Here is a 26,225-nt window from a genome sequence, read left to right on the forward strand (position 1 = left end):
TTAAATATTTAGTCAGTTTTAAGAAGCCAGCTTGGGGGCATCTCAGTTTATCCTGGACACATGCGCGTAATTTGCACGGGGGTTACGGGGGTCATGACCCCCCCAAAAATCAGATCCAGCTAATATAACCCCCCCAATATCATCACATCATTCAGATTAAAATAGATATGAAATATTCAGAATGAATACTTTTGTTCATTTTCTTTATTAATTTCATTTGCCAGCAAGAAAGATAGTATCATATTTTAAATAATCTGTAATGTACCCCCCGCCCACCGCACCGATTTGGTATTACCAAAGTCTCTGGTATTACCCAACCCGCTTTCTGTACCAAGTTTGTTCACTATTTTGCGCAGTCGATGGGATGAATGGTTGGAGAAAGCTGACGGAAAGATGAAAAGGACACTGAAAGGCAGCCAGACAACGATTTTTTATTGTTTGTCGACACCAGCCAAAAAAAAAGAAAAAAGAAAAAAAAAGAAAAACGAAAAATCCTGACCAAACGGAGGTACCCTTAAGTTAGCTGTTAAGTTAGCTCAGCGTTTCTCAAAGTGTGGGGAATAGAAACATGACAAACAGGTTTTGTGCCCATCTTTTAAATTCCGTTATTTATTGACCATACACTCAAAACAAAGACACATTTAAATGTAAGCCTTGACGTTACTTAACCTCTTCACACGTAAGTTTAAAAGTATTTCAAGGCTACCGTTATTGATCGTAGTATCGCTTTATGGTTCCCATGGAGACGCGCCATTCATTGCTTGTCACACCGTAGCCACAATAGTGCTGAATGACTGATGATCTGCTTTTATTTCCTTTTTTATTCAAAATTTCACAAATGTGTTAGCTATAGCAGGATATATCTGATATTCCGATTGTCAAATATGTGCAAGTGGATGTGTTTTGTTGTTCAAACACCTTTATAACGATCGCATTACTTGAGCTGTATGCGCAACGTATTTTAGGTATCTATCTTATTAAAATACCTAAAAAAATACGTACATTATTAGGAATTTACCACCTCTGGTTCAATTTGAGATTATTTTTATTTTTGTTTGTTTGTTTGTTTTTTTGTTGTTCTTTTTGCATGGATTTTGCAAAGTGTCAAAATGAATCAAAGCACAACTAGGTTAATGTTAGTCCACACTTGTATTGATGTTATCAGAAGCTAAATGCAAACACAATTATTATTATTTTTTTATCTAATTTTGAGTCTTATTTCATGCAAAGTGATAATATAATTGCACTTTCATTTTCTTTATTTGAAATTTTTTAATGCTGTTATTTGATGTTAAGTTTTTAAAATGTGATGTTAATAAAATACATTTTAACAGTTAAACTTAAAGCCTAGTTTATTAACATTTTGTTGGGGTGATTGGGGACAGGTGGGGCTCGGAACCCTTTCCTACCTCTGAAGTGGGGAATGGCAGAAAAGTTTGAGAAACACTGAGTTAGCTGATGATTTGTTTTGTTGACTGGAGTTGGCTGGCTAGATGTTCGTTTGCCAGTGTCCTATGAGGTAAAGCCAGAGGGTGCCAGGGACTGTGTAGAACCAATGTCACTGAATTGTAACTGCTGTTTGCTCCAATACAGTCACCCGTTTTGGGGGGGGATTGCATAATTAAATTATGCAAATTAGCATGTTACCTTTTACACAAGAAAATAATACAATAAATTAATAAATAAATAAATATGCCGCGAGTTTAACCCCCCCAATGGTAGACCCAAAGTTACGCCCTTGCCTGGACATAATCACTGGGAGGAATGATGAGGTGAGATTTGTAGCCAAATAATTAAAACTCAGATATCACACACCAATATCTGAGTTTGAATTATTCTGAAATATTGATTATTACCTCATTTGTCATGTGTGGACTATATTCCATAGGGTTGCACAAATCCCTCTGCTTAGACAGTGACATCACTATTTTGGATTTACCTTTAGTACAAAGTGTGTGTGTGTAAAGCTATGTTGACTTATGTTATTCATACAATACCTACTCACGAATAAACATCAAAAACAAAGCCAGCTGCAATGAATTTCTGTGCAAAACAGCTTTTACTACAAACACTTTCACACAAGAACATTGTTATCACACAAGAACATTTTGATAGAAAACAAAAAATATTTAAAGTAGATAAAATTAGAATAAATAAAATGGAAATGTCTACATACTACATACTATTACTACTGTAAACTTTGCAAATAGGACATCAGCCCCTTCAAGTCAATGAACAATAACAAAGTGAGCTGCAATGAACATGCGCAACTAATAACTAATATCATCACGCTATAAAGGGTTTGCCTGCGCTGGGTGCGCCCCTCCCCCTATAACTGTTCTGTCTCGCGGAGGAGCTCATTTGTGTGCATCTGTGTGAAATACGCATAGGAAAAAAGAACGACAGAAAGAACGGCTCCCCTCCAGCCGCGACTCGGCTCCCATCGTTCATGTTTATGAGCCGTTCAAAAGAATCGGTTCGTTCGCGAACGTCACAACTCTAATGTAGATGACATTTGGCTCGATAATTAATACTTCTGTTTTTTGTTTTGTTTTGTTTTTTATAATTTTCAGCAGTAGGAAATTACTAGTCATTCAGTTTTTATATCAGCTATGCATTCTGTTATTTTTGCAAATTGGCATGTTTAATTAATATAAACATTTCCTATACTTTTTGAATGCACAAATGTTATTTTAACACAAAAGTTTTGTATACATAACTTTTAATAAGATGTAAATTCATCTCCTGCACATTTTCAGGCAATTGTGTTCGCAGAGAGGTTTTCAAAAGTAATAACTTTGGTGTGCAAGGAAATCCCTAATATGGACAAAGGCATCCTATTGCTGTAGCTGAGCTGAATAAAAAGCAGAAGCATTTTGACTGATGAAACAATGTGTGTTTTTTCACGTCATATCCAGGTAATAAATGAATAAAGTTTATGAAGTGAGTGACGTGCCATACAGCCAAGTATGGTGTACCATACTCAGAATTCATGCTTTTCATTTAACCTATCCAAAGTGCACACACACACAGCAGTGAACACACACCCGGAGCAGTGGGTAGCCATTTATGCTGCAGCGCAGTTGGGGTTCGGTGCCTTGCTCAGGGGCACCTCAGTCATGGTATTGAGGGTGAAGAGAGTGCTGTACATTCACTCCTCCGACCTACAATCCCTGCTGGCCCGAGACTTGAACTCGCAACCTTTTGGATAGATCCGACTTGAATGATGAAGTGCTAATTTCATATAATTTATTACAGTACAGAAACTATATATTTTCTACCTTATTCTGTGATGAAAATGGAAAAAATGTTTGTATATAAACGAACCATGAATTTGTCATTAGGAAAATATATGCAAAACAAGATTTATAATACAAATGGTTGGTTATTGTCCAGTGGTGTACTTGATTTCTTAGCCAATTAGAGGTAAGAGATAAGGAATATATATATATATATATCTCCTCACTTCTGAAATTGTGGCACCCTGTCTGCACCCGAGTTTTACCAAAACGTACTACAACCCATTCTTCATGTCTGTTGCTAAATGTTTGGTTTCCTGGAGACATTCAAGCATACTATTAATTGTAGATATGAAAAAAGTGTCATTTCCAGAATCAAAATTGTGTACATTTACAGAAAAATCTCATGATCCACTTTTAAACTCTCATAAATCTCAGGATGACAGGCACAACAAATATCTTATATTAACTCAACCATGTGTCTGTTGTGTCCAGTGTCAGAATTTAAATGTTCCACTCCGAATATTATTGTGGAAGTCTGGAAATTTCTCAACAGCTGTCAGACTTAACTTAATGTAAACTGTGGTTTATGATTTTGAAGCATTTAGTTTCTATTGATGTATGGAAGCAGGGTCCACAGCACAAAAGTGCTCTTCAAACTGTCCCAACACCCACCCTTTGCCCTATTTTAAAACGGAGCAAGATTGATCCAGGTTCTGTAGTAGACAGTGATTACTTTACAGTAAAAAGTTTAAGTTGTTCTGAAAATGTCATTTCAGGGATTACTATCAAGGTCAGAGACTCTTCTCAGAGGCAGACTAATATCATTAACACCCTAGGGATGTATTTATCATCATAGTCAGGTAAGTAACTGTTAAATTTAGGCGAATATAAAAAGTGAATATAATTGCATTAATTTAAGTTTCAGAATCATTTGAATTCGTTGAAGTTTATTTCTTTATGTGTGTTCACTATAATGTTTGTTGGAACTAAAATAAATATATGCCAATGCTTGATATCTTTGTTTCTAAAGTGCTTTTATTCTATAATCAGTTTGGAGATGATGCAAATCTTTCAAACAATTAGCTTTGTAAAGTTATATATTTTGCATATACAAAGGAACAGATTAAAAAAATAGACTTTAAATTCAATAAATTCCACTGTATTGATTGATTGTTTGAACAGCAATGATGTTTGCACAGATTATCAGTATGTCCACATGTCCACATTGTGCTGTCAGGTTGTTTGTGATGCATGAAGCTTGGCATACTGTATGTTTCATTTTGCATAATTAAAATCACAGTATGCGTTGATTTTCAATGATTTATTAAAGCAGCTCTTTTTAAAAGCACTAATAAAATATTAAAATTAATATATGGGTGATATTGTATAATTCACATTTAGCTTCCGAATACGTTGCTGTTTGCTTTGAACTTGTCTTCAAAGAGCTAAGGTTTTCCCCGAAGCAAAAAGCTATATTTACATCACTGTGAGCATCAACACGTAGTGTTTTATTTCATAGTCTGTATTATAGTGCCTAGTGTTTATTATTTATTATTTATTATTATTATTTATGCAAACGTTAAGGGAACTGTCAATTGTTTTTCCAATTTTGCAAACATTATCAAAACCTTCATTTGAATAACCTAAAAATTTGTAACATTAAAAAAAAAAACATTTAGATAAAGGTACAACTTACATATTATTGCCCTTTTGTTGGTTTTGAATGCTTCTATTGTCCTCATTTCTAAGACACTTTGGATTAAAGTGTCTGCTAAATAATCAAATAAGTATAAAAAAGTATTTTTTGTTTTTGTGCTAATATTTTGAGAACATTATTAAAAACCAGATAACGCTGAACAAACATTTTATTTTTATTAACATTACTGAAAGAAAGTTTGTTCATAACTTTGAGAGAACCTTGCCAGAACATTAGTCCTGAGAATGAGCTTTGTTAGCTGGAACATGCATTTTCATTTTAATTGTGCCTAAAAATGTGTCATGCTCTCCCTGTCATATTAGGAATTCAACTGCTCTTATTTCTCAACCTCCCAGCCATGTAGTGCATGTTTTTATACCCCACAGAGGCTGTCAGGGACATTCTCCATGCTTCTTGTTGGAGGTATAATGAACTTAATGCTTATGCATATCAAAACATGTGCCCACTGAAATGTGGCCTCTATACATGTAGTTCTGCACAGCTGGGATGCAGTCCTATCTGATAAGTTGTTCATACAGCTAAGAGTTATTTCCTCCCCTGATATCCTCTGCTGCATATAGAACATAATGTTTGCACTGTGTGTGCTCAATTTCCCTTTTTTGTCCCAGGCTTTGGTGTGTGTGGGATCCCGGAGAATTTAATCAGCAGCCTGTTGAAAACAGCAATAAAAGACATCAAAGTCGTGAGCAACAATGCTGGGTAAGAGAGATCTCTAATTAACATTCAGTAAAGTCAGTGAAGGGACACAGCATTTCCAGAGAATTCCCTAATGTGGATGAACTCACTGGAATGTTTACAACGGGTTCCTGTCATGTACCCTTAAACACACTGGGAAAATAAGATCTGATTGGGTCAATGGGCAGGAAAGAGGGGAAAAGGGAAAGAGGGCCTCAAGAATAAAGGCTTGAAGGAACACCAGAGTGTATAATGTGATTTCATGTGTGACTAAATAACTAAGTGATTGTTTCTGATGGAAGGGTTGATAACTTTGGCCTATGCTTCTGAAAACCAAACAGATAAAAGGTATGATATCATCATACGTTGGGGAAAACGCTGAGTTTGAGAGACAATATCTATCAGGCAAGCTGGAATTAGAGCTTACTCCTCAGGTAGATCATTTAACTCACAGTTTACATTCTCCAAGTCTACACTGACTATTTTTTAGGCACTGCTTTAGCAAATATGCATTCAGACCCATTGTGTGTAACACCCACAATACAAACGATCTTCAAAATTCAACACTGAATAACTTTTTCACTCAGAAATACATCATGCTACAAACGGGTTGCAAACAATAATTCACATTGATTTGATTCTATCCCAGGGCACATTAGCAGAGAGGATACGGGCTGACGGTGCAGGCATCCCAGCATTTTTTACTCCCACTGGGTGTGGCACTCTCATTCAGGAGGGTGGATCACCCATAAAATACAACAAAGATAGCAGCATTGCCATTTAACGTGAAAGCAGAAAGCATAGAACTGTCAAAACTTGTTGTTGATTGTTGTAATTTTCTCACTCTCAAAAAAAATAAAAATAAATGACATGCATATATCTAAGCTGTTGTCCTTTGATTGTTTGGTCCAGGTCCGAGAGTTTAATGGCAGAAAATTATGTCATGGAGAAAGCCATCAGGGGTGACTTTGCTTTGATAAAGGCCTGGAAATGTGACAAAGCAGGAAATCTTATTTTCAGGTCAAAAAGTTTGTGTATTTAAATTATTTAATTTATGACACTTTAAGACCATTTGTCTTTTTTACATTATTACTTCAATATCAATATCAATCAAGATCCTACTACCTACTACTGCCAGGGTTATCTGTGTACTGATCTATGATTCTTTGTTACTAGAATAACTATTCATATATAATTACAAAAAAATGTATTTACCTTTGCTGAACATTATTATTTTTTTGTTTGTTTGTTTTTTTTTACAGGAAAACAACTCATAATTTTAACCAGCCCATGTGTAAAGCAGCTTACAATAGTGGAGGTTTGTAACCTTTCCATTTGTGATGGTCTTTGACATTTTCTATAATCGCCCTATAATTTAAAAATGAAAATTACTTTCTTTGGTGCGCAGGTTGAGGAGATTGTTGATAGTTTTGGTCCTGAAGACATTCACATTCTTTCCATATATGTAGACCGAGTAGTGGAAGGAACCAGCTATGAAAGACGAATTGAGGTGAGAAAAACAATTAACCTCTCTGATCGTCACATTTAGAGCTGTTTATTTAATTCTTCTCACATTTAATGACATATTTAACTTTACAAGAATGTGTAGGTCACGTTTAGGACTGCTTTTGTTTATAGAAAAGGATGGTTCAGTCTAGCAAGGAAGAGAAACCTGAAGTGAAACAGGACTCAGATGTTACCCGGGAGAGAATCATCCAGCGAACTGCACTGGAGTTTGAGGATGGGATGTATGGTATCCTTCAGTAGCCTGACCACGGAATCACTATCGACATGATAGATATCAAAATGTACAAGTTTGTAACAGTCCTGTTCCAACATACCTTGACAACCCTCTCTGCAAATCTTGGCATTGGAATCCCTATGCTGGCCAGCAATTACATAACCCTGAAATCACTGTCCACTTGCAGAGTGAGAATGGAATTTTGGGACTGGTGAGTTTCCGCTATTAAAGAACCCGAGCAAGTCATTTTCAAGCTAATTTTTGCTTTTTAATTTCCAATCCCTGTTTTCGTTTATTTTTAGGGTCCCTATCCAAACAGACAGTGAAGTGGATCCTGATTAAAGGTGTACGGAATAATCAATATGCTTGTTACGCACAGTATACACATACACATTTTACACATAATGTACAGATTACACACATCATTTATGATGTAAACAATAAAACTGATGACAGAGTTAGAAATTACAAGAAAGAACACGAAAGTCAACGCCACATACAATATTTCTGCTTCGCTATTTAGTTCAATATAGATATAATACTAATACTATTGTATATGATATACATTATATAAATATACTATATTTATGTTATATTAGAAATAAATTATTAGAATTATTACATAATATAAAATGAAATGAAATCCTCCTTTACAACCCAGATCATGGCCCTTTTGTTTGTGTTCAGGTAAGGAGACAGTAACAGTTTATCCAGGATCTGTGTATTTCTCCAGCGATGAATCTTTTGCCATGATCAGAGGGTGAGTGTCTGAATGCATCAGTCATCTATGAATAAACTACATCCAAACGTCACTTGAAATGAGTTATTTTTAATGGGAAAATTGAGAAATGTGCACCTATTTGGGCAAATGTTATGGAACATTTTTGTGTTGATCCCCCTTATGTTTCTTTCATTTTTTTCACTTATTTTACCCTTATGTTTAGAGGTCACATTGACCTGACCATGTTAGTAGCAATGCAGGTTTCCAAGTATGGATGATTCCTGTATGAGTTTCATGCTCTATATTATTGTATTATCACCCTCATAGAATAGTCAACTGCAAATGTGTCTTAACCCCAAAAAAATTCTAACAAAACGTTTCTCAGTGGTTATCAGTAGTATCACATGTACTTAAAAACATACTCAAAGTTTGTCTATGAATGGCCCCGTTCTCAAAATGGCAGCCGCCAGGTCCTTAAAATGACCATTACTCCTTTGTATTCCTCCTAGACCAGAAATATTGGTGCCTGATACATGTTTTGGCCATATAATATTCTAATTAGCATATTTGCATGATAGATAAGTGATTACAAGTCCAATTATATATTAAACCAATTGGTTACAAGCATATTTATGGGAAAAATATGTACAATTTCACTTTAGTACAGGTACATGTAAAAAAAAAATTAATATCATGGAAAAGTTCTTTATTTTTTTGTAATTTAATTAAAAAAAGCAAACTTTTTATATTCTAGATTCATTGCACACAAACTGAAATATTTAAAGAGTTTTTTTGTTTGAGTTCTGATGGTTACGACTTACAGCTTCAGTATCTCAAAGAATTAGATTATTTTCTCAAAGATCAATCAAAAAAAGATTTACAAAACAGAAATGTTCAAGATCTCCAAAATAGGTTTAATTATGCACTCAATACTTGGTTGGGGCTCCTTTTGCAATGGCCTTCAGCTCCTCTGTATTGTTTTTCAGATGTTATTTATAGATTCTCTGTGAGGTTCAGGTCAGGTGAATTGGCTGGCCAATCAACCACGGTAATATGATGGTCAGCAAATCACTTGGAAGTGGTTTTGGCACTGTGGGTAGGTTGTCAGGGTTTTGCACTGTCACTTTGTTTTATGTTTTGTTTCTTGTGTCTAGTGTCAGCACATGGCCTTGTTAATTGTTAGTCTTATTGTGCTCACCTGCCCCTCATGTATTTTCCTCCCTATTTATAGTGCCCCTTACACTTTTGTGTTTGCTGGTTCATTGTCATTCTCACCCCCTCTGTCTCTGGCTGAATATGTGTTCGTTCCTCCTTGTCTGGTTGGTCTTGTGCCCTTGTCTAGTTCTTGTAGTTCTATGTTTTTGTCTTGCTCCTTATTTTAGTAATTTGTTTGTTCTTGCTTTTGGCTTTTATTTGTAATATTTATTTAGTTTTTCTAGTCTTGATTCTTGGTTTTGTTTGATTATTCTCTAAGTTGGTTAAATTGGTAACTACTTGTATTGTTACTTAACCTTTTATTAATTCATTGGCTTATATCTTTCCTTGTCTTGAGTTTAATTTGTGTGTGGGGTGTTTTTTTTTTTTTTTTTTGTGGAGCTTTGTCCTGTCTAGTCTTGTGTTCGAGTTCCTGACCTATCCCCGTGTGTCCTGCCCTGGTTCTACCTACCTGGCACTTGGTCTGTTTCAGAGTCCGTGGTCAACAAGTGTCTGAGCTCTGCTCTATAGTGCCTTTTGTGGTCTTCTCCATCAGCCTGGTTTTGCTGCCCCCTCTGTTGCCAAGTATTCTGCTAGTTGTTTCCTGAAGCCTTCCCAGTGGCCTCCCCTAGCTGTTCCTGTTTACGGTTTTTCCTGTTGTGGTATCTATTGTTAACTTCACTACCCTCTTGTATCAGTCTGTTTTATCAAGAAAACCTTATTACCTCCCTCCTAGATCCCTGACATAGGAGCTAAATTCCTGCTGCAAAATTAAATCAGCATCTCCATTAAGCTTGCCAGCAGATGGAAGCATAAAGTGCTACAAAATCTCCTGGTAGATGGTTGCATTGACTTTGGACTTGATAAAACATAATGAACCAACACCAGCAGACGTCACGCCACTCAAATCATCACTGATTTCAGAAACTTCACACTGGACTTTGGATTCTGTGCCTCTCCAGTCTTCCTCCAGACTCCAGACCTTGATTTCCAAATGAAATGCAAAATTTACTTTCATCTGAAAAGAGGACTGTGAGCCACTGAGCAACAGTCCAGTTCTTTTCCTCCTTACCCCAGGTGAAATGCTTCTGATGTTTTATTTTTTTTCTGGTTCAAGAGTGGCTTGGTTTTGGGCATGTGACAGCTGTAGTTCTTTTCTTGAAGATGCCTGAGCATGATGACTCTTGATGCGCTGACTCCGGCTTCAGTCCACTCCTTGTGAAGCTCTCCCAAGTTCTTGAATCTGCTTTTCCTGACTATCTTCACAAGGCTGTGGTCATCTCTGTTGCTTGTGCACCTTTTCCTACCACACTTTTTCCTTTCAGTCAACTTTCTATAAATATGTTTTGATACAGCACTCTGTGAACAGCCAGCCCTTTCAGTAATGACCTTCTGTGGCTTACCCTCCTTGTGGAGGATGTTGATGACTGTCTTCTGGACAACTGTCAAGTCAGTAGTCTTTCCCATAATTGTGGTTGCACATTCTGAACTAGCCCAGGAGGTACCCAGTATTTATACTTATAATTAATAAAACCAATCAAGCTCAAAATGGAATATAAATTTTTTTTGAGATACTGAAATTTTTATTTTCCTAAGTTATAAGTTGTAACAAACAGAATTAAAACAAAAAACTCTTGAAATATTTCTGTTTGTGTGCAATGAATCTAGAATATACAAAAGTTTACTTTTTTGTATTAAATTACAAAAAAATAAAGAACTTTTCCTTTAAGTATTCAAGGATTAATTTTGTTTGAGCAAAATGGTGAAAATTACACCTTTCTAGTGGTCAAACTTTGGTAAACTTTTAGTATGTTATTAAGGACACCTAATACTACAAAAAACAGCTGAGAAAGCTTTTGTTAGAATTTTTTTAGGGTTAGGTGTTTTATTTTCATATATGCAGCCGCCTAGAAAGTATATTTTCATTTGCTCAGTTACCATGTGTTTCTCGGGGTAAAATGGTGAAGGGAATGCGTGGTGCAATGGATCTGGTGTCTAATGATGCCACAAAAGTAGAATCATTAATCTCTCACTTACTGTCATTATGTTTTAACATTTGTTGTCTCTCTTTGTAAAACATTTATTTAAAGGGTGGGAAGCATAAATTCTTAGAGAAGTACACACTTGTGTACAGTGTTTGATGTCGACAAGAACAAGGGTTTAACTGACTGACAGGACTGACACCGGATGATATCAAAGCATGCACTGGGACGGAGTTTGAGGTGAGACTGACGGACACCAACCTGATAAAGTGTGCAAAAAAAATAAAAAATAATAATAACATGGACTATCTCGGTCATGATTGTTGAATTACTTAATGGTGGCTGTGCTGAAAAGTTATATGCAATTAAAATTATTCATATAGTAAACAAGATTATGAGCTGTTGAAACGTTGTGGGAAAGGTTTGTGTATAAATATGAAATATGTCAGTTAAGTCATTCTGGTATTTTCCAGGTGTCTCAAGACTTATGACCAATGTGGCAGATATGAGGAAACACTGAGGATTTATATTGACGGCGAGACAGGACCAGAGCAAGAGAAAGGACTGGACTGCCTTCATTTCAACAATTCTTTGTCCTGCAGAGTTTATCTCCAACTTACTTTAACACACCTGTCTGGAAGTTTCTAGTGTGTCTATGAAGACCTTGATTAGCTGGTTCAGGTGTGATTTATTCAGTTTGGAGCTAAACTCTGCAGGACACCGGCCCTCCAGGATCGAGTTTGGAGACCCCTGGTTTAAAACATTGGCAAACTATTGTTTCTGAAATTACACCGTTTTAACACAAGCGATGAGAATCTGAATACATTTAATATAATTTTTTTTTTATTATTATTAAATTATTTAGTAATAATATTGTTAAGCATTATTATGCACTGAAACTTATTTTAATCATGAGTGTTAATGGTTGTTGGAGGTAACTGCATTTCTTTAAATGTCAATTTGCAAGTAAAAAACTAAAGCTAATCAGCATGAAATAATGCAACTGTGTCTCTAAAACTTCATACTGATTCATTTGTTCTTGCCCCAGTTTAAAATAAATAATGTTGGCGTGATGATTTGAATTTTTTGCTGTTTTGTCAACACAGTCATCTCATTACTGTAAGATGCAACCCAATAATGTAAATAGATCAAAACAAATGAACCAAGCTTTTTTGTGATACATAAAAACAGGCCATTCAGTGGCCCTATGCTCAGTACAACTTTTGCCCCTAGTGTCACTCTGAGATTGGTCATCAATCTGAACAACAAACATTGCACAACTGTCTGAAGACAGAGGTCTATGTGTTCCACAGGGTTTAGGACATAACACTATTTCACCATCCTCCTCACAATACTTAATGAACCCCATGATTTTTTTTTTTTTTCAAATTAGAGACAAAAACAACATTTACTGTTTACTGGAATTTACAGATTTATAGGACAGATTGTGAAATGGTGACACTGTAATCCCAGAGATGGAAGATAAACTGGCAAAGTCAGCATGAGGGAAAACAAGCCAGCACAAACTGTCCCTCAGTTGAGGCATGCTGGGTATTCCTGACCTAGGCAGAATGATGTCATAAGCTCCTGTAGCCTATATGAGCAGGTCCCATCCCTGCATCTGCCAAAACGCACAATCTGTCTAGTCTTCACCATCTACAGCATTAAGGTAAGAAGCTGTTTACACAAAAAGCTAATAAGGTAAATAAATTAAATGCAAAGTATAGCACGGTAGTCAAGGCTAGATTCTAAAAGGTGTGCATTTATAGTTGACACCTACATGAACACTTTACAGTTGGCTGTGTTTGACTGTATGTCATTCTTAAAATGCTACTGAGGTTAGAAACGTTTCGTATCGTACAATAGGGACGCTCCCTAAATTTGCGAATATCGAACGTCCAACTTCAAGCCAACTTAACATGTCGTTAAATCGTTTTCAGGAAATGAAATAAAATAAAAATATTACCTAGATGAAAAACTTAAGTCCCGTTCACAACAAAAACGAAATGATAAAGATAACTAAATTAGCGTACGCAGACTACGCACCTATGGAAGCATATGGGTAGCAATATTCAATTTGGGATGTAATATGCAAAATGACAATGCAATATGTAAAATGACAATGCATTTCTGTATTTACATTTACATTTTCCAATACATTTGTGCAACGTTTGGTGCAAAATGAAAATGAAAATTAAATTACATAATTTTCATTTGCCATTTCATACACCAGTTTTAATATGTAAAATGAATACTAATTTTAACGCTTTATAAGTTGCAAAATTAAAATGAAAATGTATTACAGAAATGATTAGATATGTCTAACATGTTCAAGCAAAAACTGTGGCAAAATGATCATTTAAATGCTATTTTTCTTAAATGCATTAACACTCACAGTCAAGACACTTACGATTGCATTTTCATTCAATGTCCCGCAATGAATGTAGCAAAATTCATTCCGAGCCGATCACGTGTCCGCCCCCTCCCGCCATGTCAATCACTGCGTGAACAAGGCAGGGCTTGCAGAAGGTCAAGAGACTCAATACTCAAGAAGAGGATTCAAGTGAGAGAACATGGACAAGACAGTTGGCCCGTGTACGTTTTGATCATTCCGGTTTATGGCTTCAATATTTCATTCGCACTTGTGGGCGGAGCTGAAATGCTGCTTTCATCTGATTGGTCGAATCGCTCCACCTTCAGCTCGGTCTTTTCATTCTTTCAGGCAGAATAAGAGTCAGTGCAAGTGAAGCACTGTAATGTCTGAAAATACACTCACTGTTAATTAGCATAATATTTGAATCAGATGTAGCTGGGCACATAATTTGTGCTGTTGAGACCTGCAAATTATTTCTAGGTTGTAGTTTTGTATGAATATTGTCCCACTGATAAATACAGTGCAAATAGTTCTGTCTCCTTGGATAACAGTGAAGTGGAAATAAATATAGTTAAATTTATGAAATAAAATTAAATAGGATTTTTTGGGAAGGTAAGTCTGGCCAGTTATACAGCAACATGAGTCAAGCGAATATCTGAGCTGAATTTGGTGAAACATTAAAGTTCTAGTCTGTGTCAATTACTCTCATAATAAATAATAATAATAATGTTACCTGTATTTTTCGGTATAAGTTGCATCAGTCCAAAAATACGTCATGACGAGGAAAAAAACATATATATAAGTCGCACTGGACTATAAGTCGCATTTATTCAGAACCAAGAGAAAACATTACCGTCTACAGCCGCGAGAGGGCGCTCTGGGGTAGGCTACAGGAGCACTGAGCAGCATAGAGCTAATTTTACTATTTTTATTTAGAAATGTAACTATATTAATTTTTACAATTATTTATTAATGTCACACACACACATACCTAGTGCCTTATGACTTAAAAGATGAGAGTGGTAAATGTTACAGACATGGAACTGTTCAGTGCAGTATTGATTTTTATTTCCACTTCACTTTTGTCCAAAGAGAGAGAACTATTTGCACTGTTTTTATCAGTGGGACAATATTCATACAATACTACAACCTAGAAATAATTTGCAGGTCTCAACAGCACGAATTATGTGCCCAGCTACATCTGATTCAAATATTATGCTAATTAATAGTGAGCGGTGGTTTCAGACATTAAAGTGCTTCACTCGCACTGACTCTTATTCTGCCTGAAAGAATGAAAAGACCGAGCTGAAGGTGGAGCGATTCGACCAATCAGATGAAAGCAGTGTTTCAGCGCCGCCCACAAGTGCGAATAAAATATTGAAGCCATAAACCGAAATGATCAAAACGTACACGGACCAACTGTCTTGTCCATGTTCTCTCACTTGAATCCTCTTCTTGAGTCTTGAGTGTCTTGACTTTCTGCAAGCCCCGCCTTGTTCACGCAGTGATTGACATGGCGGGAGGGGGCGGACACGTGATCGGCTCGGAATGCATTTTCAATGTGCATTGAATTTTGCTACATTCATTGCGGGACATTGAATGAACATGCAATCGTAAGTGTCTTGACTGTGAGTGTTAATGCATTTAAGAAAAATAGCATTTAAATGATCATTTTGCCACAGTTTTTGCTTGAACATGTTAGACATAGCTAATCATTTCTGTAATACATTTTCATTTTAATTTTGCAACTTATAAAACGTTAAAATTAGTAAAAATTCATTTTACATAATAAAACTGGTGTATGAAATGGCAAATGAAAATTATGTAATTTAATTTTCATTTTCATTTTGCACCAAACGTTGCACAAATGTATTGGAAAATGTAAATGTAAATACAGAAATGCATTGTCATTTTACATATTGCATTGTCATTTTGCATATTACATCCCAAATTGAATATTGCTACCCATATGCTTCCATATGCACCAACACACGACAACGCTCTGATTTGAGTGTATTTTGTCTTCTGTCGCTTGCCTTTGAATGCTCGAGCGCTTTAAAGTCAGGTCGATTCTGATTGGCTGTCAGTGTTCAACAGCTGAATAAAACATCCCTTATGAAAATTAACCATGGTTTTACTACAAATAAAACCAAAAAACCATGGTTACTATAGTTAAACCATGGTAACCACAAATTAACCATGGTTTTGCTAAATTAACCATAGTTTAACCATGGTATTTGTAGTAAATCTGTGGTTATACAAATGGTAGTCAACACGCCAAAAAAACATGGGTTACTACAGTTTTACTATAATAAAACCATGGTTATTTTTCGTAAGGGGTTGTAGTAGTTATCACAGTGAACGGGACTTTAGACTTAAAAACTTAAACGAATATTAGAAATATTGCCTTAACCAACTGAACTAAGTTTAAGTAAATTACTAGTAAAACATAAAAAAAATATATCTTTAAATAATTCTAAAATAACTGATGTTTTCAGATGTGCCCAGCTGTTAACGTTAGATCCTGTTTATTAGTTCTTCTCACGTTTCTGCCTTATATTTGGTGAGTGCTGAAAATTAAGTTAATAAGTAATGTTAGGACATTTTGCAATTATTAATTTCCTTTCTTATGCATACTTTTGTTACGAAAGGTGTGAGCAGCCGGTAAACTGCAGGTGGGGACCGTATGGGGACTGGTCAGAGTGTGACGGCTGTACCAAGACACAAGTAAGCACATAAACACAGCTTTGTTTGAAGCAGGTTTAGAGAGTATAACTGCTACTGGCCACAAATGAATGATTGACCTCCTAATGGGGGTTTCTCTCAGGTTCGAATGAGTCCCATAGAGACGTTCCCTCAGTTTGGAGGCAGCTCTTGTACAGGCGAGGCCACCCAGAGACAACCCTGTTCACCAAAGAAATCCTGCCCTCTACAGGCCGGATGTGGAAACAGGTTTCGCTGCACATCTGGTAGGTCACTTTTCAGAATCAAAATCAGAATCAGAAAGAACTTTATTGCCAAGTATGCTTGCGCATACAAGGAATTTGTTTTAGTGACATAAGCTTCCGGTGCAAAGAAACAACAACACACACACACAAAAATATATACATATTTATGCAAATAAATTAATTGTATAAACAATTTTGCTATAGATGATAATGGAATAGAACTGAGTAAGATGCAGGGATGGGTGTACTAGGGTAACAAATAAATATAAGGATATTCCACATTTTTAATGAAATAAATATAAGGATATTGCACATTTGTATTGCATAAGTGGGGAACATTTAACTGTTCATAAGGTAGATTGCCTGGGGGAAGAAACTGTTCTTGTGCCTGACTGTCCTGGAATTTGCGGCTCTGAAGCGCCGGCCAGATGGCAAAAGTTCATAGATGGGGTAACTTGGATGAGAGGGATCCAGAGTAATTTTTTTTCTGGCTGTGATATTGAATTTGTGTGAACAGTTTGCAGTCAGTTTACAGTTTTCATTGGTTTGTTTATTTATAGGTCAGTGCATCAGTCCATCTTTGGTGTGCAATGGGGATCATGATTGTGAAGATGGTTTAGATGAGCAGCGCTGTAGTGGCAGTGGAACTATAGTGTGTAATGAGCAAAAGCCACCGCCCAACTCTGACCTCACAGGAAGAGGGTACAATACGGCTTTTATGCACAATATAAATAATTGTACAAATAAATTATTCATGGTCAAATACAATACAGTGTTATTTGTCATCCATTAGGTTTGATGTGTTGACGGGTGAGCTGAGAGCTGGTGTCATCAACACTCATAGCTTTGGTGGACAGTGCAGGAAAGTCTTTAGCGGGGACCACAGAGATTTCTACAGACTTCCACGGAGTCTACTCAGATATAGCTTTCAGGTGAAATTTTAATTATAGGCCCATCTCCACTAAATGATAGCCATAGGTTATTATAATATAACCGTTTCCATTATTTCCTTTCAGGTCAGTGTTGAAAATGATTTCACTGACGAGTACTATAACAGTTCCTGGTCATACATGAGGCACGAAGAGGAAAGAAAAAATATAAGAGGAGGTCATGATCATAAAACCTTTCATAATAAATTGAAACAGGACAAGGTAATGATGGATTCAGTACTTTAAACTGGAAAAAGGCCAAACAATATAAGATTGGATTAGATTTAAAATTTTGTTCTTTCTGTCTCAAAGGCGTATCACCTTCTGATAATAAGAAATGAAGTAGAGGTGGCTCAGTTCCAGAACAATGCACCTGAGTACCTCCCTCTATCTGAAGACTTCTGGAAGGATCTGTTGGCCCTGCCCAGCACATATGACCTATCAGCCTATAGATTCTTTATACAGCGTTACGGCACACACTACATGGAAGAGGGCTCTCTGGGTGGCCAGTATCGCAGCCTGATGGAGCTGGATGCAAGTTATATGATGGAGATGAGTATGTTAACTTCCATTTTTCCTCTGTTAAAATGTAATTGTGATATTCTATAAGGGCATATGAACTATATAGGCAGGATATTAAATTATGGCAGAAATATTTCTAATGCTTTTAAATTGAAAAAAACGTTAGACTGCGATGACCATAGTTCAGTTTGGCCTGCCATATCACTAGAGAAAAAAAAAAGTAACTGAATTGTATAATTTCTGAATAATATTTGTGTTTTAACAGGTTGTTTTTTTTGCATTGAAATTAAATATAAAATTAAATATAAAACAACAACTAAAGTTATTTATATTTTTGTTTAATTATTTATATAATTTTAATGCATTTCAATATAATATATTCAGAAATAATGCAATACTTTTGGCCCACAGCCCTTAGTCAAGTTTGATTTTTGTATTAAAAAGTCTAGTCAAGACCATTTTGTGCATGTTTCAGTCCAGATTTTGTTTGATGGATGCCAGAATGACCATCAAAGTTTAGAGTTCCTAAATCACCAAATTTTCTATTAACCCCTTTGTAAGAGGTATGTGTGAATCTTTCATTTTGTTAAATATAGTTTTCTTTTAATGCAGGTAGAACGGATATTGATTTCCACCAATGTATTACACGTGTGAAGCGGCGGCTCTTCTATAAAAAGAAAAAAACCACATGTACGAAACTAATGAAGACAATTGAGAGTTTCAGCGGTTAGTCCAAGTGACTGATTCTTTATCAATTAATGTCCTTTGAATATCAGACTTGAATGTTACAACCTGACAGATTTAGCTGCATTCCCTTTGAAATGTTTTACAGAGAACAGAAATCATAAGATGCCAGTAAAAACAGACATTATCGGAGGACATCCCTCTTATATCGCTGGCCTTGGTCTTCTAGACTTGGAAAACCCTGACAGTAACAAACAGATGTATTCCAAATGGGCTGGATCAGTGAAGGAGTACCCTAAAGTAATAAAACAGAAGGTAGGTCAGAATTAAGACATCAAAACATGTGCATAGTAAAACAAGTATAAAGTAAGTATAGAAGCATTCATCATATGGTGTCATATTCCTAGTTGCGGCCACTGTTTGAATTGGTAAAAGAGGTGCCATGTGCCGGGCTGAAGAAACTCCACCTCAAGAGGGCACTGGAGGCCTATCTGGAGGATCAGAGCCCTTGTCACTGCAGACCGTGTCAGAGCAATGGCATGGCTGTGCTCACTAATGGTGTGTGCACCTGTGTGTGCAGGCCAGGCACCAGCGGTAATGCCTGCCAGAATGGCCATGTCCTTGGAGAACAGCCAGGTAAGAATTTTTGTTAGTTTATTACAGATAAACTCATGCAAATCTTTATCTTCCATGGCACACTGTCATCTGAACAATCAGTCAGTAATTATATGGACAAAAAGTATTTTTCGGTATAGACATTTCTGAAAACAATGAAAACTTGTAGTTCATTAAGTAAGTTTTGCTGAATTTCAACTATTCATTAAAACAACTTGTGGATAAGTTATTAGTTTGGAAATCAGACTACACTTTGCACTAATTTGTTAAGGATTCAGAATGATCTACACTATATGCTGTAATTCTCACACACAAAAATTACTAATCTGATCATGAAACACTTTTCACCGGTTGCATTAAATGTTGTTCTTCTGCAAGTTGTTGTGAACAGCTCAATATCATTTTTTTTCATTGTACGTTTTTTTTTTCTTCCATTTTTATTGCAACACATTCAATACACTGCTAACTCCCATAATTTATTAAAAACAAGCAACGTTTCGACCCTCAGGTCTTCATCAGGCTTAATATCAATGTGAAGTGAAATCACCTTAATTAGACATACACAAATACAAGTCATGTGACAATTACAAGTCATAATAACCCCACTCATTACTCAATTAAGGGAAAAGTTGTATGGAGAAAACAATCAACATACATAGCCTACATGCAGAAACACAAATGCACTCATTGTAAGCATGGCTCGAACACAAATGTACTCATAAGAATGGCTTTATGTCAAAATCTTCATTAAGACCATAAGGAGATAATGTGTTTAAATAGTAAATCCAAAAAGTTTCCGGTTGGAGAAGCTTTTTACCATGATCACCTCCTCTAAACGGTTTGTTGACCCGCTCCACCCCAATATATCTAAGGGCGCTGATATTATGCCCAGCTAATTTAAAATGAGCAGCAACAGGACTACGTTCATCTCCTGTTCTGATGGTGCTTCTGTGCTCACTGATCCTAGTCCGTAGCGCTCTCGTTGTTTTACCGACATATGATAAGCCACATGGGCAACTGATTAAATAAATAACATGTGTGGTACTACATGTAATGGTGCCGCGAATAGATAGTGTCTTACCAGTGTGTGGATGATTAAAATTTTTACATTTATGCGTATACGAGCACTGGGCATAACTTCCACATCTATAATTACCCTCTGGCATGTTAAAAAAAGGAGTTGTAAGTTGTGGACGTATATCATTCTTAACTAGATGGTCTTTTAAGTTAGAAGCACGCTTAAAAATAAGCTTAGGTTTTTCTGGGAAGACTCTGATTAGTTTGGGGTCCGAATCAATAATGTGCCAATGTTTGTAAACAGATTTTCTAAATTCTGATACAAGTGGAGAGTATTTTACACAGCATAAAGGAGACTTATTTGGGGGTTTTGTGCGTTTATTTGATCGAAGGCACTCATCTTGCGTTGTCTGATCAAAACGTTCTTTTGCCGAATCCACCCAATCTTGTTTGTACCCTCTATTGAGGAATCTTTTTGTCAAGTCCGCAGCCTGCTTTGAGAAAGATGTGTTATCGCTGCATATTCTGCGTACACGATTAAACTGACTTATTGGGAGACTTTTGACCAACGGCCTGGTATGAAAACCCCATGCAATATAGTGTTGCGATCTGTAGGCTTGCGAAAAAGATCAGTTTTATAAGACCGTACCATCTTTATATATCTGGATATCCAGAAAACTGATGCGTTGTTTATCATATTCCAGAGTAAATTTTAAATGTTCATTACAAGAGTTCAAATACTCCTGAAAGTCATTTAATACATCCACTGTGCAATCAATAATCAGAAAAATATCGTCAATAAACCTCTTGTAAAATAAGATCTTAGAGTAAAATGGATTTCTCTGATGCAGCACAAATTGATTCTCAAAAAGACCCATAAATAAACAAGCATAATTAGGGGCCATTTTGCTTCCCATGGCAATGCCTTTCTTTTGTATATAAAACTCATCTAGGAAGCAAATTGATTTTGAGAATCAATTTGTGAATCATCACATTTCTTCACCTCAGTAGTCCTTCTTTGTCCAGCACCTGCCAGAAGGTGGGATGTGCACACAACAACTCTTTTTAACACATTCAATACAGCCTGCTCACTACTCACATTTACAATAAATGCAGATAAGATTTTCTTTTTTATTGTCACGTTAAAGAGTCAGCAGCGAAAGCATTTATTCAGCATTTTATGTGTAAGATTTTACATGAGTAGAATATTACTGAAAGCAGTTTATTTGTTAAAAGTAACAAGCCTGTTCATCTTGTCTCAAACCTGTCAAACATGTCCTGCTTTATAGGAGTGATTGAAGGAGTCTGGAGCTGTTGGTCTGCCTGGAGTAGGTGCTCTCAGGGTCAAAAGTCAAGGACTCGTTTGTGTAATAATCCTGCTCCAAGAAATGGAGGCAGGAATTGCATAGGAGAGACTGTAGAGCGTAAAAACTGTGAGGACCCTGATTTTGAACACCTCAAGTGAGGATCAACAATTTAACGATCAACAATTATATAGATTTTGTTTTTTCAGACCTAGACTCATGACAGTTTTTCATACTCTAGAATGATGGAGCCCCACTGCTTTGATCCCTCAGTGACACCAGTAAAGACATGTAAAACTCCACCTCCTTTGATGAATGGATTTGTTTTGGTAATTGTCTCCCTAATGAAGGGAACTGGGGGTGGGGGTGTACACACATTAGTGAAAACCATTTCAATACACAAAACTTGCAACAGACATGTAATTTACATCTCACCCATCATGTATTCAGGACCCTAAAGACACCTATCCAGTAGGCAGTAAGATTGAGTACACCTGCACAGACGGATATGATCACATTGGCAATCCAGTCGCTGAGTGTACAGAGAACCTGACCTGGAGGATATCGCCCATGGAGTGCAAAAGTATAATTCTTTAAACTACAAAAGAAAGAAATTCCCCATATAACAAGAATATATATCTTCAAATTTAATGTTTGTATATATTTTATATTTTTCTGAAATTATATTATTATATAACATTGTATATAACATATTTTTGAAAATATATATATTTTTAAAAATGTATTTTTTAAGCATTTTAAAACATTTTGCCCTCCATATGTTTCAATCCAAGAAAATATAATCACATTTCACATTTGAAGGAAAACTTTATTTTCCCCTGAAATACATTTTGAAGTATATGAAAGCTGAATGTTCAATTTCAAAAATATATTTAGCTTCACTGTTTACAACAAATATTTAGCATATATTTAAAATATATTTTGTCTAGTATTTATTCATTTATTGGCTGTATGAGTCAATCTGAAGAGTTTTGGATGGTTGTCAGAACTTTGCAGTTATTAAGGCATTTCTATGTGATTACTTACTCTTTAAATGTATTTTCTTCTCATTGTGCGCCAGAAACAGCATGTGATCCTCCAGCTGTTCTGAGTAATGTCATTGCAACACCCTCAAAACAAGCTTATCTGATCGGGGAAAGTGTGGCCCTGTCATGTCCAAGTGGGATGCAGAAAGAAGGCGAAGCAGAAATCATGTGCCGTCTTGGTCTCAGCTGGTATCCAACACCTGAGAGTGTCCGATGCATCCCAGGTAGGCTGTAGATTCCTAATAAACACCATGGAGGCACTTGGTTCAATTATTATATTGTTTTTCTGAATAGTGGAAGCAGTGCCCAGTCAACCAAGCCTGTTCTGCAAACCATGGGAAAAACCAGCAAAGGGCAAATGTGTTTGCAAAATGCCATATGAATGCATGTAAGTTTATTAGTTATGATCTTGAATACAAAATGAATTATCGATACAAAAAGGAATAATGGCCATACAAAGCAGCATGAATTAATGTCAAATCTCTGTCTGATGTTGACCAGGATGTCATTGCAGATTTGTGGCTCTGTGCGTCCTGGACGCGTGAATAGAATGAGCATCTGCCAGCTTGGGGCCTTGCAGTGTCTGGGGCAAACATTTACTTTGCTACAAGATAGTGCATGCAGTTGGCCTGAAACCAAATTCACATCTTGTCAGGACTGCCATGAATGGGAGACATGTGATGGTAGGCTTTTTGTAAAACATTAAAACCTTTTTAAAAGGGTAAAAGTGGGTGTGTATACATACAGTATCTGTGTGAATGTGTAAAATTATATATATATATATATATATATATATATATATATATATATATATATATATATATATATATATATATATGTATAATTGTATATATATATATATATATATATATATATATATATAGTGTACACCTTAGTGTATTTCAGATATGAAATATTTATTTATTCTTGACATTTTAGTCATATCTCAGTGGTTTGAAACTGTTCCCCTTTGTGCAGAAAAAGTCATAGCTTGAAAATAAGTGCATAAATGTATACAGTTGAGGTCAAAAAATTACATACACCTTGCAGAATCTGCTAAATGATAATTATTTTACAAAAAATAGTGGGCTCATACGAAACGGATGTTATTTTTTAGTAAGTACTGAAAGAGAGAAAATAATAGTTGAATTTATAAAGATGACCCCGTTCAAAAGTTTACATACCCTTGATTCTTAGTACTGTCAGTTACCTTGATGATCCACATCCACATGTTTTTTTGTGATAGTTGTTCGTGAGTCACATGTTTGTACTGTTAAGACAGTTAAACTGCCTGATCTTCTTCAGAAAAATTCCTCAGGTCCCACACATTATTAGATTTTAGTTTTTTTGTATTTTTATGTATTTGAACCTGTTTTTATACAGTCTATGATTTAAAACCTTTCCAACAATGACTGTATGATTTTGAGATCCATCTTTTCACACCGAGGACAACTGAGGGACTCATATGCAACTATTACAGAAGGTTCAAACGCTCACTTATGCTCCAGAAGGAAAACGAAACTGTATGTAAAACATGTAAATGTATCCCCAGGTTCGAAATGTGAATGTAAAGATCCTGAGGACTGCTCAGATGACTCCACCCACCTGTGTGTCTCTCGAATGGGCGGAGCTCCTGAGGTGGTTTCAGAGTGTGAGGCGGGAGCTTGGAGATGTCAAGGCAAAAACATCACAGTACTCCGCATTGGAGATTGTCAGGCATAAACAACTTCTTTCAATTGCTTGTTGCATCTATATGATTTTTTTTTTACTTTAATGTGTAGTAATATGTAATAATATATATATATAAATATTGTAAATAAGTGCTCATTCATTAATAAAATAGTTCTTAAATTGTGGGCAATGTGATTGAAAAGTGTAAATGTGAATTTGATCTGCTTGTCAGTGTAATCAACATAAAAGGGCTTATTTATATTTGTCTCTGCATTTTCTGGGATGGAAGAAAGTATTTTAATATTGCAAAAACATATACTTAAGCTTTAACAGTTAAAAATACAAAAACACATCTGAAAACACATTTTATTGTGCTGTTCCACATCAATATCCAGATTTCTAAAACAAAACCTGAATAGCATGCTGTAAGTGGCTATAAAGCAATAATGTGTTATCTGTATAAATCAATAATGAGTGAGCATTTCAGCTTAAATTTTTTCATTGGTGTACAATTAGGAACTTGTGCAAGGACCTTCATGCAGAAGCTCAAACTCCATCTTGCTGCACTTCATGGCAGCCATGAAGCACAGATTCAAGCTCTGTGTGCTTTAAATTCTCACAATTTTTAGGCAGTACATTTGCTTCTCATCTTTTGAATATTCTCTGAGGATTTTGCACTCGCATGTTTTTGATACTAAAAAGAAAAGACAATGCTGGATTATTTCAATTGAATACAAATCAAAGATGCTTTGATTCTGAAATAATACATTACTTAAGGATTTGGATTTATCAGATCTGTACCTGAGCATGACTCCCACTCGTAACTGGTGTCTGAACCACAGGGCTCCTCCTGCGCTGAGCTCTGCTTAGATATGTTGGCCCTGAATTAGGCCCAGTCCAGAATGCCTGCATCAGTTTTGCACAGTCCATTATTCATAAAGTATAACCTATCTCCATGACAACGGTCAGCATGAAAAGCACAGAGGGATATCATAATGGCAGTCTCCTTGTCAGCGTCAAAGACACACAAATCTGCTGTAATTTCCGCAGGATACACAAACACATGGTCAAAATACTTAATTGTCAAGTTTCCCAATAGACCACGGCATAAGTAATTATTGTACACAAAACTTGAAACTATTGACAAAATAAATCTGGGACAAATTCATACCTGCATCTCTCTTTGGACAAGCAGACGCATTTAGTCCCATCATGCATCTCTCCAAGTTTACAGATGCTATCTGGTACAAAGGGTTTATCTGCAGAAAAATGTTCAACAATGTTTGCGTCAAAGGAGCTAAAGATATGAATGTGAATGAATATCACTTATACTCAAGGATGCTTTGTGAATGGGATGAAATATAATACAAAAGCACATTTATTCTGTCAAAGTGCCAACCTTGCAGTGTATGTCTTGTGGGATACTTGGCTCCCAAACAAGACTCTTCCCACACGTGTAATATTGATGCCCTGAAGGGCCCAAGCCACATGCAGACCAGCATGATGTCACTTCCAACTTGAAACTCCATTTTTTCTGGGTATATCGTCATGCCATCAGGTACTGTGGGTTTGGAGTTTCTGGAACTTGACTCAAAGTCATTATAATAAATAATATAATATAAATCATTAATGCACACATTTTGCCTGTGAAAGACATGTCACATTGTGCATGAAATTGCGCTTCATCCATAAAAAATGCATTTAAATGCATACCATTACAATAAAATTGTGAGCCAACTGAAACTACATGCAAATATTAATAATTAAATATTAATTATTAATCATTAAAAAGTAATTATTTGCAATTAATGTCATCACTTACTCGGGTCTCACTGACTTCCAT

At 36.0% G+C, this 26,225-nt stretch overlaps 1 protein-coding gene and 2 pseudogenes across 1 annotated transcript; 2 read left to right on the forward strand and 1 right to left on the reverse strand.

Moving 5' to 3' along the window:
• Nucleotides 1-3,663: 3,663 nt before the first annotated feature.
• LOC132130296 (succinyl-CoA:3-ketoacid coenzyme A transferase 1, mitochondrial-like) lies at nucleotides 3,664-9,153 on the forward strand (annotated as a pseudogene).
• Nucleotides 9,154-12,871: 3,718 nt separating this feature from the next.
• On the forward strand, nucleotides 12,872-24,567 carry c7b (complement component 7b). Its single transcript, XM_059542485.1, has 18 exons — nucleotides 12,872-12,941; nucleotides 16,145-16,209; nucleotides 16,298-16,373; nucleotides 16,474-16,615; nucleotides 17,155-17,296; nucleotides 17,388-17,526; nucleotides 17,611-17,745; nucleotides 17,836-18,079; nucleotides 18,658-18,771; nucleotides 18,878-19,044; nucleotides 19,137-19,365; nucleotides 21,651-21,822; nucleotides 21,907-21,994; nucleotides 22,116-22,248; nucleotides 22,747-22,935; nucleotides 23,006-23,099; nucleotides 23,213-23,394; nucleotides 24,264-24,567. Exons 2-18 carry the CDS (start codon nucleotides 16,145-16,147, stop codon nucleotides 24,431-24,433), a joined length of 2,481 nt encoding a protein of 826 aa, XP_059398468.1. The 5' UTR covers nucleotides 12,872-12,941; the 3' UTR covers nucleotides 24,434-24,567.
• A 65-nt stretch (nucleotides 24,568-24,632) lies between these two features.
• Nucleotides 24,633-26,225, reverse strand: LOC132130297 (complement component C6-like; annotated as a pseudogene).

This window comes from Carassius carassius, chromosome 47 (assembly GCF_963082965.1).
Source record: "Carassius carassius chromosome 47, fCarCar2.1, whole genome shotgun sequence".
In the NCBI taxonomy this organism is placed as follows: Eukaryota; Metazoa; Chordata; class Actinopteri; order Cypriniformes; family Cyprinidae; genus Carassius; species Carassius carassius.